General features: G+C 41.0%; 1 protein-coding gene across 2 annotated transcripts in view; it reads left to right on the forward strand.

Annotated features, from left to right (window-relative positions):
* Positions 1–14,640, forward strand: part of myo1ea (myosin IEa) — a 60,626-nt gene that overhangs the window by 12,539 nt on the left and 33,447 nt on the right. For both annotated transcript variants that reach the window (XM_053616517.1, XM_053616518.1), the window contains exons 2-4: positions 6,740–6,883; positions 8,473–8,562; positions 8,871–8,965. In XM_053616517.1, coding sequence (XP_053472492.1) covers positions 6,740–6,883; positions 8,473–8,562; positions 8,871–8,965 — 329 coding nt within the window. The remainder of the gene's footprint in view (positions 1–6,739; positions 6,884–8,472; positions 8,563–8,870; positions 8,966–14,640) is intronic.

The following is a 14,640-nucleotide window of genomic DNA, read 5'->3' on the forward strand; positions in this document are numbered from 1 at the left end:
TATGGTGCAGTAAAAGGTACTAGGTCATATTCAGTCATGCTAGTTCCTTATTTGGTCTTTTGGAAGCAAAGACCTTAACAAATTTTAGTTGAATACTGCTGGTTTATTGGAATTGGTAAAAGCTGAATTTTAATTGGTTGATACTTGATTGGGGGTGGGGCACGGTGGCTTAGTGGTTAGCACGTCTTCCTCACAGATCTGGGGTTGGGGGTTCAAATCCCACCTCTGCCCTGTGCGCAGTTCTCCCCATGCTCCGGGGGTTTCCTCCAGGTACCCTGGTTTCCTCCCCCAGTCCCAAGACATGCGTTGTAGGCTGATTGGCATTGCCAGATTGTCTGTAGTGTGTGAATGGGTGTGTGAACGTGGGTGTGATTGTGCCCTGCGATGGGCCCAGTCCACTGTGTACCCCGCTTGTGCCTCGAATTTCCAGGGACAGGCTCCAGGTTCCCCCGAGACCCTGTGTAGGATGAGCGGTATGGAAAATGGATAGATGGTATGGACCCCTGGTATTGACCCTTGGCCTAATGGTCCATATTCTGTAAATATGTGCTCATCCTGTCCATTTTGAATCACAGATCATAGATCCGCCTTCTCCTCTTCCACATCATCCACCCACGCTTTACCCATATGAAAATCAAAGGGTCCAGTCAATAATTGGTTTTCTGTTTCTCCTCCTAATCTGCTGAGGATCAGCTGAAGTGCTCATGGCATTAAACAGTGGCTTAGTGTTTAGGATTAAGCTTTAAAATGGATGGGTAACTGACCTTCTACAAAATAAATAACACCTGTTATGCTTTTTCAGATATTACCTTTCATGTAGCGTGTTATAGAGCTGCATTTGAATGTAAAAAGTCTGCCAAGTTTCAAAAATCACAGTGCACAACAAACGGAGTTATTGACACCCAAAATAAAGAACTGAATCTGAACAGCTGAATCGAGTCGGCAGTAATTCCAGACTTACTTCCTGTACTAACCTACATAGGTTTATAACAAAAAAAAAAAAACCCGCCTCTCGTCTTCATCGGCTGCTCGCAAATAACATGTACTTTAACCCGCCCTCAAACACTACATCTGAGTCCTGGAAGAGTTTGGTTCGTGTCTAGAAGACTTTGTTTTCAACGCTGCAAAAGTAAAACCTCTTTACATGGACTCCCAAAGGATGAGGATGTAAAGCGTCAGTGGTTAGAATTCATATTAAAACGATACCACAGCAGTTCAATGCGGGATTTGAGAAACGATTATTCATTAAAGACAGGGCTGTACCCACTTTATTTGGACCATCTTACACCTCTGTATCACAACCTGTAAAGCATGAGTCATTATTTATGTATATATTTCTACCGAGTGTTCCAAATGCGTAGTTTTGTGTTGTATACGTGTTGTAGCCAGTGCACAGCTGTTAGCCTGTTAGATGTTAGCCTCTGCTAACCGGCTAACTCGTGTTATTGTCAAACTACAAACCTATAAACTATAAACCTACCACTGAGAAACGTCCTGTTCTCGTCGTGCTTGCGATGGTGGTTCTTCCGATGCATCGTTATCGGACTTGGCCTCAAATTGTTAAGATAAAACCGACGACATTATTACTGAGCTGAAATTTAGATACGGTAGTGGGCGTTTCCTTTTCCGACACCCGCTGTACGCAGTAGACCAATCACAACAGACTGGGACATCTGACCAATCAGATGAGTAGCAGAGTAGGCTCCCTGAAAGGAGGAGTTTAGAGTGAACGGATCCTTGAACGAGTCGTTTGTGACACTGGGGGAAAAAAGGTGATGCTGCAATTTAAATTATGACAAAATTAAAGTGTGTTTTGACCTTGGATGCATGTAAACCTATTGTATGAAAACTCTTAAAGCAAAATTAGGCACGTTTAAAAACCATATTAGGTGCACTTTAACTTATTATGTACAGATGAAATGTCATGCACATACTGTATATGCTTGAGTGTTCAGAGTGACTGCAGTTTCTGAATCAGTCTTCCCTTTCAGTATAAAATGTCAATACAGAGAGGGAATAACCTGTCCTGTCTCAGTATTTCCAATTCTCAGAAGCTTTATAAAAACAGCCGGTGGTGTGAAAACCAGATGTCTGGGAAGTGGAGTGAAGTTTAAGGGGAGGGGGAAAAAGTGCCGCCTGACTGTGATATTGAATCAGACCCAGCCATTTCCTGTGCCCGGCCTGCCTTCGCTCCACGCGCGCCATATAAGGCCATGGAATTTGCATTTGGGAATTGCCAGACTGTATGGATCTGGATCTGGTGTTGCAGGAATCCTTCAACCTCTGCTGGATTACATTTTTGGGGTAATAGTCTCTTCCAGCACTTTTATGGGGAAAATATGTCGCAAATATTTACCCCATTCCTTTTTACTAGTAAAACAGACTTTAGTGGGGGATTTTCCAGGTTTTTTTCCTGCTGAGATTCTGAGGTTGTCAGATTTTTATATGCTGATTGGTCTGAATGCACACACTTGAAGGCTTTAAAAAGAAACTGCCTCAGTTTTTCAGGGTAAAAGATCTGTTTACTTATTTTTGGCTGCAACTGATGTACATTTACTGATTTAAATGTAGAAAGGTTTATGCCATTCATAATGAACCATGCAAGCCAAAGCTAGACAGTATTTACAACGTGCTCATGGACTCTCAGTGAAGTTCATGCTACTCCCAAAGAGATGGTGATGTTGTAGTCATCCCTATATCACAGACTCCTTACGCACACCCCAACTTTAGCAAACCACTTACAATCAGGCCACCCAGTACAGCTTCGTCTCACTCGTTCTGCAGGCCTCCATTTAGCGCTGTGTTTTGAAGGCGGAAAGTAGTAGTTTGCAATTGCGTTCTTTAAAAAAAAAAAAAAAACAGACTGATTTTAAGTGTAGTATGCTGCCTACTTTTTATGGAAGCCAGTCTTCACATTAAATTGTGCTGTGCTGAATGTTGGTTCATAGTTAAGGGTCAGTTTTCGGATCGCGCCACCATGGGATGTGTATGACATAACGCATAACAGGTGGACTCATTATCACGTTCTAAAAGGAGCGCTTACCGATCCTGGGTGAACCACAGAAATATTCTGAACTTTTGCCTCTCGTGTTTCCGCTTTTCAACCTCTCCCTTTCCCAACAGAACATTATCATTCCTAAATAAGCACAGTGGGAACAAATCTGTCTCCGTAAAATGACTATGTGTCCTCGGATTTTAAAGATAAACTTTGTTCTCCTTGTTCTCTAACGCTCCAGTCTGGATGGGGAACGGTTTTAAATGACGTCCTTAAAAAGCCACAGCATATATAAACGCCGTAGTATATTTCATGCACGGTGTTTAGTATTTAAAAAAGAAATACTCTTTGTGTAGAGGCCACTACTGGTGTCGCTTGTGGGTGTGCACTGTAGTAGTAGCTATGTATATATAGCTTCTGCCGTTAACTTCTTAAATACAAATTCAATAATGCACTAATCAGTGGGGCTAGACTTCTCTGGAAGATGAGCACAACAAGCAAACTGTAAAACTGCATCTCTGCTACTTCCATCCAAGCTTCATTTTTCTACATAATGTTTCTATACACATATACCAACAGGTCAGATGAAGATAAGATGAAACCACGCTTCTAGGTTTTTCTCTCACTTTTATGTGAGTCTGCAATGAATGGGAACAGTTGCAGGTAGGAACTAAAGATGTGAGTGGGGCAGTTAGAAGGGGTAGGTCCATTTGAGCCATAGGATTGCTGTGAGGAATTATTCAAACTAGTTGTTTGGAGTTGTTGCTTTACCACATCATATTCTAATTTGCATAGAATGTAGAAAATCTCAGTTCAAATGGCACTTGTTGCTTGGTCGGCGTTGTTGCATTGCATCTCCGTGTTGTGTAAGTACATAAAAAATGAACGGTCTCTTGTTGTTTGGCACATGCTAGTGTGAACACAGGGGTACACACATAAATCAGGTTAAAGGGAGAATCAATTGTAAACCCAGAACTTGTTTTCATCATCCATGTCTGCTATGATTGGTCCTATTGAAAGGAGCTTTGCTTTAGGACAAGTGCAAGCATCTCCAAACAATATTACACATTAAGGATGCACAAAGTGGTCTTTTAAGTGAGTTTTTGTACCCTGAAATTAAAGGATACAGTGTTTGTCTCGTACCTCCAGGGTTGGGGGTTCGCCCCGTGTACGCAGAGTTTGCATTCTCCCCGTGCTTTGGGGTTTTCCTCCGCGTTTTCCTCCAGGTACTCCGGTGGTCTCCTCCCCCAGTCCAAACACATGCATTGTTGACTGATTGGCATTTCCAAATTGTCCATAGTGTGTGTCTATAGTATCCCCCTCCCCCCCCCCTCCACCCCCAACACATCCAGGGTGTCACCTGCCTCGTGCCCCGAGTCTCTGGGGATAGGCTCCAGGCACCCCATGACCTTGTGTAGGATAAGCGGTGCAGAAAATGGATGGACGAAATGAAGAATTGGACACTACAGTGTCTGTGTATATCTTGCAGATATGCACACATGCCGACTGCAATGCCTCAATTGTTCCATTTGGTACAGCACTGTAGTGTTTTTCAATCCTCCTCGACTCATCGACTTAACTTGTAGTGTTAGAAGAGCAGGTAAAATAAAAATAAAAAGTAGTGTACAAAGGTACTTAAAGATAAGAAATGTACTAACTGATGTTCATTTCATGAACAATCTCAGCTGTTGTTAAAACTAATAATAAAAAAATAATAACTAAGGTTATAGTTCTGGTCATAATTCTGTTTCATGTATGTTTATTATAATACTAGGACTACAAAGAAGCCGCTGATATACTTCTTATACCGAGCTGCATGAGCTGCTGGTTTGGCTTCAGTTCTATCAGGAACACGTGGTGGGAAAAGAATGGTCCTAAAGAGCATTTGGGCTTCAGAGAGATTTTTTTTTTTTTTTTTTATGGCACAGCTGAATTCACATTCCACTGCTTTTGTGAAAAGCAAAGAAATCCAGACCAAAATGAAGGGAGCAGACCAGACAGAAATGGTGTTAGATGTTCTGAGATTCATTTCTCCAGTTTCTCTTCTGAAGGCTGAGATTAAAATCTGGATGGTGTGAAATGATCCTAGACATGGACCTGTATTTAAGTTGTTTGTTAAGTTAGGTTTTTCATTTTGTTTTGTTTTTGTTTGTTTTTTTTGCTTAATCATAGGCTTCCTGGTTCCCTTTTGTTTATACTTCATCCTCCTCCAGGTCCTAATGAGCTCCCATCCCTCCAAAATGACACCTACTACCGGTTAACCAATGAGAGGTATCTTCCTGTGATGTGACGTGATGTCTGCTGTAAAACCCGTTAATGGGTACCAGGTGGAAAATTGTTTGACCTGGGATGTTTACTGTGGAACAAAAGTATCCAAAAAAAAAAAAACCATTCCTTGTTGTAGTCTATGCAAGATGGAGTTTGTAAAAGGAGAGCGGTATTTTATTTAGCTGGTGAAAACAAAATGCTGCCACCCCAGTCTGTAGTTCTAATAATGGTGTCCTCATAAAGTGTTTTTTTGCACTCCTTTGCTTTCCTGTAATTTACCCTTGTCGGTTTATTTACTCCTGAAGAGTTCATCTAAGCTCATTTGGAACAGGAATAACTTTGAATCCCCTCTACTTTTTCATCACATGTCCTACTCCACTGTGTATTGTTTCAGATTGTAACGTAATGTAAGAATTTAAGTAATATAAGAATTTAACAGCATCCCAGAGATCTGGAAAAATAATAAAGGAGAACAGACATATCAAGCCATCAAGATCACGTTGAATCAGGAAACTATGGTTAAACTTGACATTAAAATGACATTGAATCTGATGTTTTCTGTGCATGTTCTCTGGCCTGTGTGCAATTCGTGATTGATGCTTTTTATGTCTGAATATCTCAGGAGTAAAGTTGATCATGCTGTGCCATGGCCTCAGTCGACACTGGCTCACTGCCCATGATGAACGACCGTGATGAATGATATCCCACTGCGTACACTGCAAAATCAAAAGAGAGAAACAGATATAGAGAGAGAGAGAGAGAGAGAGAGAGAGAGAGAGAGAGAGGAAGAGGAGGGACCTGAGTTCTGAGGAACGCAGGCATCAAAAGCAGTATTTGCAGTGGCTGTGGAAGATTTGCATGACGCTGCACTTTTCATGAGCTCAGAAAAAACAAAGCCATCATCTGCTGTGTTGAGAGAAAACAGACTGTGTTCCAAACGTATTGGTCAGTAAATCGGACGCGGTCACTTCACCGAGCGTAAGCAATGTCTGTGCTTTCGCAAGGCTTGGAATAGGTTTGCTGATGAAGGGAGTGCACTAAAGCCAGCTGTGCAGTGACAAGCTTGTATTCAGGTCCTGGCTTTAGGTGTGAAGTCATAGTTGGGAAAACATAGATGGGAAACAACGCGCTTTTGCTGATTTGACCTGTGACGAGGTTACACGTCGTCCTTTTACAGTGCTATGCTGTTTTACATGCAGGAACAATGAAAATTTCCTGAAACCAACCATACACAAAACATTAGATATACTGAACACATTACAGAGAATAGGTTAGTTGTTCTCTGATGACATTACACACGGGCAATATGAAAAGCAGTTTTCTAATGTACTGTGTTTTGTAAGTATGCAAATGAATATTTGTGTGCATTTTCTCGCCGGTAATAAGAGAATATCTGAGATCCTGTGGAAGAAAAAGAGTGTTTTCATTTGAAATAAAATGTGTGAATGTGTTGTGTGTGTGTGTGTGTTTTAACAGGGGAGCCGGGGACACTACCGGTACCACTGGCAGAGCCACAATGTCAAGCAGAGCGGTGTGGACGACATGGTGTTACTCACCAAAATCAACGAAGACGCCATTGTGGAAAACCTCAAGAAGAGATATATGGATGATTACATTTTTGTATCCTTTATCACTGTAACCTCACGTGGGTCAGTAAGATGAGTCAGGGGGCCGAGCTAGGGATATGAGAGCCATCAGAAGTGCAATAAATGTCAGTTTAAACGTTCCTGTAATATTTTAGCAGGATCTTGATTGATGCGTTATGTTGTACAGATCTCCTCAGGCTTTGGCTCAATTATTTATGGAGTTATTGATAAAGAGAGCTGCATGAAGAATGATTTCCTGGATTTTCTTCAATTGTGCTTTTGGATTTGTTCCACCACACCATAGATTAAATCTTGATTAGACTGGCTCTACTCAGGCTTAGCCAAACATTTACAGCCCAAGCCACTCTGATCCAGCAATCCGTTATTAGGTATGGCTGTTAAGAAGTTTGTGCAATGTTCTTTGCAATTCAGAATGTTTGACTTGTCATGTCTGTTGATTGTCTGTAACAATTGGAAAGCTATGTTAAGACTCTCATGAACCCTTTTGTTTTCTCTCAACATCAAGCATTGTTTAAATCTAAGATGTAACTCTTCTACTGGGAAGTTGTGAACGTCTCTTTGGGTTTCATGCTTTAGAACTAAGCCAAGTAATCCTGGAATATATCTGTGCTGTATAATGTATATAGTCAGGGTATGTGGAAACATTCAAGTCTTCATTCATAATAACGGAGCCCCTGCTTCTTTACCCCTTCCAGAAATGCTGAACGATCCCATTGAAATCTCACAGGTCATAAACTTCTCAGGATTAAGGGTTCTTAGCTGATTTGGGCCATTGGAAGTTTTACCCCAAACTAAGTGCTGAAATTGTGGTCAGAAAATAGTAACAGTGATGCCGTGTTGTAGTCAGAGGCATATGGGACTGAGGTCAGCGTGAGTCAAGCTCAATGCTTGCTTTATTTGCAATGAGCAACAGCCGCCTAGTCACTCTAGTCAGAGGAGACAGTACTGCCTTTACAAACCTCCGACCTATCATGCAGAAGTTCCTCTGAAGTTCCATATGACAAATGCTCAGCTATCATCATCATCATCATCCATTTTTAGATCACTTTATGTCTGCCAGTTTTAGTACATTACAGTTTTAACAACTGATTAGTCTAAAGAAAAGAGTTTACTCAGTTTCCCCCTTAATTTGAATGTAGTCGATCACCTGAGGCATATTTTGGAGCTAGAAGGCTAATTGTCCTAACAAGAAAAGGAAAGCTTATACCTAGCAGTGTAGCGCTGGGCAAGCATGACTAAATCATCACACAGTGTCCTCAAACCACATTGAATTGTTTAGTATCTCACACAGACTTGCTTCTGTGGTGTCTAATATCACATTAATAACACATTGTAATGTATAAAGCTGGACAGAAGCACATCACATAGCTGAAACAATAGTGCTGGTCTATTCGAAAGTAGAAAGAGCACATAATTTGTGCTTGCTCAGCAAAAGCTTCAGACTTGCATTGAATGCTTGTGATATGTACGGTGTGTCGGAATGAATCGAAGGTTACTATTTTTTTTTTAAAGCAATGGGAGATCCTCTGTGTACTACAATGTATACTTATGTATATTATGTGTATTATTAATGGACTTTTAACCCTTGACCTATAAACACAGACATACATTGGACCTGTGCTCATATCTGTTAACCCTTTTAAACAAATGCCATACTTTGGGGACAAGGAGGTGGAGATGTACCAAGGAGCAGTAAGTATTATATTGAAACTTTCTTTTAAGAAATAAGGTGTGGTCCAGATACTTGTACCCACTGCATTCTTAGGTAAAGGGAATGCAGCTCAGACCTGTCTAATAAGGAAGTCGCCTGGCAGCATCTCGGCACAACAGCATGTTTGCGTCCACTCTCATTGCCTGAGCGTTGACTGACAGAGCCTGGCTCGGCTCTGTGGCCTCTTGGCGCAAACATTTTAACCTGTGGGAGTTTATGTTGTCCATTTGTTATTTTATTTTATTTTTTTAACTACTCTAATTGTTCCTTGTTTTTTGTTTTCATTTAGGCTCAGTATGAAAACCCTCCTCATATCTACGCACTGGCAGACAATATGTACAGAAACATGATGATTGACCGTGAAAGCCAGTGTGTCATTATCAGGTAGGCAAACAAATAGACTGAGTCACGTTTTTCAGCCACGTGGGAGTTGTCTTTGTTGGGAAAGGCGTTGGCCATTATGAGTTTTACCTAATGCACACGTGGCAGGATTTTAGTTCGATGGATGTCAGTAGACAATTAATGACCTCTGTTTAATGGATGGGAGGACAGCAGGCCCGACTTGCTCAACCACTTTAACAAGTGATTTGGACGATGGCTGGTCCCTTTGAGACCAACTGAGAGCAGTGTCTGGGTGTGGGTGTGTGCGTGCGTGTGTGTTTTTACACCACTTTCTACACTCAGTCACTCTTGAGCCCCTTTGACACCAACTGAGAGCAGTGTCTGGGTGTATGTGTGTGTGTATTTGTACACCACTCTCTTTTGCAATACAGTGATATGTAATTTCTAGAAGATTCAGTATCATCAATGTCATCTCAAGTTACTCTTGGTGGATATTTGCCTATTTACTTTAGCATGTAGGTAGACTACAAAAGGCAACAGCTTTTAATTTTCATGTTTCCTGCTTCCTCAGCACAGGAATTTCAACTAGAATGGTCTCTCAGGCTCTGCTGTTGCTGCTATAAACAACACATGTGTGTGCGTGTATAATAGGGATGTGCAAAAGTATATATTTGTAAAATCATCTTATATTTAGTCTCAAGGAAAAGCTGTATATGCTACCCGCTGTGCCATGGTCCCAACCCAAAACATTCTTTCAGTTTCCCCAAATGCTACAGTGTTATATACTTTAATTAAACTGTCTTTTCAAGTGCAAAGCTGATAGAAGATTGGGGTATATACAGTGGTGGAAATGGCCGAGATACACTGTTGGGGAGTTGTTTGGTTGTTTTTTTGTTTTGTTTTGCGGGGGTTGTAAATATGTGTAAATATAATATAAATATAAACATATACATATAAATATCTCTATAATATGTAATAACATTAGACTTATTTAATGTCTCCTCCAAACGATATGCTTTCTTGAGTATCAAGACAGGCACATGAAAGATTGATGAACAACATTCATGAATTATGTGTGGCACAAAACAAACACCGTTCATTCATCCTTATCTTTTATATCACAACCCTCTGCCCTCTCACTCCTTTACCAGGTGGCAAAAAGTATTTTAATATAGTCCTGCCAGACTGTCTCTCTCTCTCTCTCTCTCTCTCTCTCTCTCTCTCTCTCTCGCCTTTTTGGACTATCAATAAAAATAAGAGTAACAGCCTCTGTCAGTGCTATAAAAAATTAAAGTGGTACAGTAAAAAAGAAACCTGCCAAATGACAGCTAAAACACTTTACAAACATTACGTATCTCTCTATGTAACTACTGAACAGGTTTCTATTTGTAATAAACATGTAGGCTAACATAACTGTGGATATAATACTCAGCAAGCTGTGATGGTGAAATTAAGATGTTCAAAATAGATTAAACCTGGATCATTTCAGGTAGGTGCACGCAGCTTGTGATCCATCTCAAAGTTTCTACTATCGCATCAGTTAAAGTAAATGTTTCTGTTAAGATTTTCAGCTCCATTGAGACTCTGTTAACTAAACTGAGGTGGTCTGATCGGTCCTGTGAGAACACGCGCTGATAGAGAAGCGTTCCCATTGGCTGCAGCCTGTAGGTATTAATCAATCACGAAAGTCAGCATTGCGCAACCACACACAGAATATCCCCGCTATGCTTATATGCAGAATTCGCATTTCTGTGCGGAACTGGCTTTCGAGTGGATAAAAGATAGAAACCGTCTTCATTTCCCGGAAAAAATTTAGCCAGTTTGAACTGGAATGCTGTCCCCCCTTGAAAATCACTCCCTGGACTTAGTCACCCATGTCCCATCCACCCCACTTTCCTCCCCTTTCCAGCCATGGGTATATGGTAACTGTACAATATTCCATCGCTAATTTTCAGATAGCCAGAGTGGGAGCATGTGGACAAGAATGGGGGGAAGCTGTGTTCTGGTTTGTGGTGTGTGTTGGTGGTCTGCTGGTCAGCTGAGGCCAGGTTTCTGACTGTATTGCCTACATCATGGCGAATGGCTCACGCTTCAGCATTTTCCTCTCGTTTGTTTGTCCAGCAGGCTGTTACCGCACAGTTTGGCCACAAAATATACTGGAAGTGGAATTCTGCTTGGTCAGATTAGCAAACAAAGCCCCTGCATTAAACTGCTGCTCAGGCATTGTGTGGTCAGCACAGCACTTTTACCGTTGTGTTGTTATTATTATTAAAGATTCATCATGAAATGAGCCGTTTTACTTCAAACTCCCAGCACCTTAGTTCATGTCTTTTTCAGATTTCCTTTTCTTTTATTGTGCAGTCTTTTGTGTGACTCTGCAGGCTTTTGGAATTTTCTACTCTTTTCTAACATGTTAGAAAAGAGTCTTTCTGTCTTTCACATGTCTTTCTGTGAGCACAATTCTCACAAGAGTTACAGTGCTGTGAAAAAAGTATTTGATTTCTTCTGTTTTTTTGTGTATATCTCATACTAAATTGTTTCAGAAATTAAAAAATCTAAGATAAAACAAAGGCAACTTGAGTAAACACAAAATACAGTTTTTAAACGATAATGTTATTTATTGAAGCAAAAAAGTTATCCAATACCAACTGGGCCTGTGTGAAAATCTATTTTCCACTGTAGTTACTAATTCAGCTGGACTAGACGCAACCAGGTCTGATTACTGCAAACCCTGTTCAATCACGTCATCACTTTCATAGAACTTTTTCTTGGGACTCCATAAAAGCACAGTGGAAAAACTCAGCACAGTAGTGAATCTTAGTAGTAAATCTCCAACAGCACAGCAACTACTCATCCAGCAAGTCACAAAAGAGCCGAAGACAACATCAAAGGACCTACAGGCCTCTCTTGCATCAATAAAGGTCACTGTTCATGACTCCACTATCAGAAAGACACTGGGCAAAAATGGCATCCAGGTGAAAATCACTTACAAAACACACCTTGCTTATCTTCAAAGCTTTTGGGAAAATGTTCTGTAGACTGATGAATCAAAAGTGCAACTGTTTGGAAGACAGGGGTCCTGTTACATCTGGCATAAACCAAACACAGAATTCCATAAAAAGATCATCATACCTACAGCGAAGCATGATGGTGGAAGTGTGATGGTGTGGGGATGCTTTGCTGCTTCAGCGCCTGGGCAAGTTGCAGTAATTGAGGGAAACATGAATTCTGCTCTCTACCAGAAAATCTTAAAGGAGAATGTCCGGTCTTCAGTCCGTAAGTTGCAACTGGATTATGCAGCAAGACAATGATCCAAAGCATAGGAGTAAAAAGTAAGTGAAAGACTGATCTCCAGTTATCGGAAGCGTTTGGTTGCAGTTATTGCTGCTAAAGGTGGCACAGCCAGATTTAAAGTTTAAGGGCGCAATTAGTTTTTCACATTGGTGATAATTGTTGGATAACTTTTTTGGTTCAATAAAAAAAAAAAAAAACTGTATTGTGTGTTTACTCAGGTTGCCTTTGTTTTATTGTTGTATTTCGTTTGAAGATCTAAAACTATTTATTATAAGATACACACAAAAATAGAATAAATCAGGATTTCAATCAAATTCTTTTTTTTTACAGCACTGTATATGAGTCAGTTGCTTTGCTTTTGGTCAGGTCTCAGGTTCTTCCGCTTTCTGTTTTGAAGTAGCTCATACATAACCATGTGACCTAACTATGGATTAGACTCCCATTGTTTCACCATCACAATGGCTACGGAAGCTGGGGATCTGTTTCAAGTGGAGCAAGCCATTTAGAGAGGAAATTGTCCCTCACTAGAACAGAGGTAAGGATACAGAAAGAATAGAGGTAATTCCCAGGGAGACAGTGACACCTCATCACCTCATTATCAGTCCATAATGTGACAGTCCACAACAAGCCAGACTGGACATACAGTTTGGTTTAAAAAAAAAAAAAAAAAAATGTGAACACTGGCATTGTGCAGTGTGGTACTGTGTCTGTTTTGGCTAAGAGGTAATGAGTTTTATCACAGTGTGTTGAATGAAGCTGACAAGGTTCACAGGAAGTACTGGTGGTGCTGGTGTTTTTCTTTTTCTCTTTGTCCATATTTGGCGAATAAATCCATGTAGAAAAATGTCTTTAGCTGTGTAATTACAATATACAATGGGGAACTCCCACAGAACAGGATTAAAAATAGCACCCAGAATGAAGCTCCAGCCCTTGGTGTGGAATGAGTGAAGTGCCAATATCTGCATTACTCATTTCCTTCATAGTGGAAAGCCAACATCACTCAGAAGTGGAGTCGCAGAGAGGCATATTACAAACATATACATCCATTTTATTAGAAACACCTGCACATTCATGCAATTATTCAATAAGCCAATCAGTGGCAACCAGGCGATGTTTTTCCAAGCTTTAGCTGTCTTGAGTCAGTGAGTGTTGAGTCAGGGGCAGTTGTGGCTTAGCGGTTAAGGCTCTGGGTTACTGCTCGGAAGGTTCAAGCCCCAGCACTGCCAAGCTGCCACTGTTGGGCCCTTGAGCAAGGCCCTTAACCCCCTCTGCTCCAGGGGCGCTGTATCATGGCTCCGACCCCAGCTTCCTGACAGGCTGGGGTATGCGAAGAAAACGGTTTCACTGTGCTCTACTGTATATGTGACCAATAAAGACTCATTATCATTATAATTGAGTCTCTGGCCACTGTAGCCTCAGATTGACAGGCTGACAGGGTGGAACCTGATGTGGTCTTCTGCTGTTGTATCCCATCCACCTCAAGCGTTGATGTGTGTGCTTTCTGAAATGCTTTTCTGCTTACCACGGTTGTTACTTCTATTTGAGTTCTTGTGAGCTCGAACCAACACAAAACAAGCTGTTTGTTCCTGCAGAACTGCCGTGCACTGGATGTTTTTTGTTGTGTATGTGTAAACTCTAGAAACTGTTGTGTGTGTGAAAATCCCAGGAGATCAGCAATTCCTAAAATACCCAAACTAGCCCATCTGACATGAACAGCCATTCCACAGTGAATCACATTGTTTGATGAGAATATTAACTGAGCTCTTGACCTGTATCTGCATGATTTTATGGATTGTGCTGCTGCCACACGATTGGCTGACCGGACAATTGCATGAATGAGCAAGTATGCAGGTGTTCCTAATAAAGTGGACAGTGGCTGTGTATTAACATATGAGTTAAGATTGTTTGTGTGCTTGTGCTTGTGCATTTGCTTGTGTGTGTGTGAGATGAAAACTGGTGTGCATGAAAGCCCTAACTGCAAGACACAGTAGAAGGTTTCCCAGGATGAAATTTAGCTGAGAAGAATAGGTGTATAGAGTTACTGTCGTGTAACGTCATGGGTCTCTGACAGTTTCCTCTGGCCTTCTCCAATGGCTCACAGCTGCATCGGCTCTAAAAAGTACTACAAACAAGATTACTAACGAAATCTTCCGAAACATAAAATCACAGCTGATTCTTCTCTTCTGAATGATGTGAAGCTGTGCCAAACTCAAAGCAGGACTCAAAGCAAGTATGAAACTAGGCTATTTTAGCCATATGGAAAGAAGAGAATGGGTAATGTTCACAGGAAACTGTCTTCCGTGTGTAGGAAGTCAGGCTATAGTAGTTGTTCGGTTAATTCAGCAAGCTTTGTGATTGCTGGAACAATGACATCACAGTTTTTCAGCCTCATACAGTAAGTGAAGATTGCATCAATACAGGGA

Source organism: Ictalurus furcatus, chromosome 27 (assembly GCF_023375685.1).
Source record: "Ictalurus furcatus strain D&B chromosome 27, Billie_1.0, whole genome shotgun sequence".
In the NCBI taxonomy this organism is placed as follows: Eukaryota; Metazoa; Chordata; class Actinopteri; order Siluriformes; family Ictaluridae; genus Ictalurus; species Ictalurus furcatus.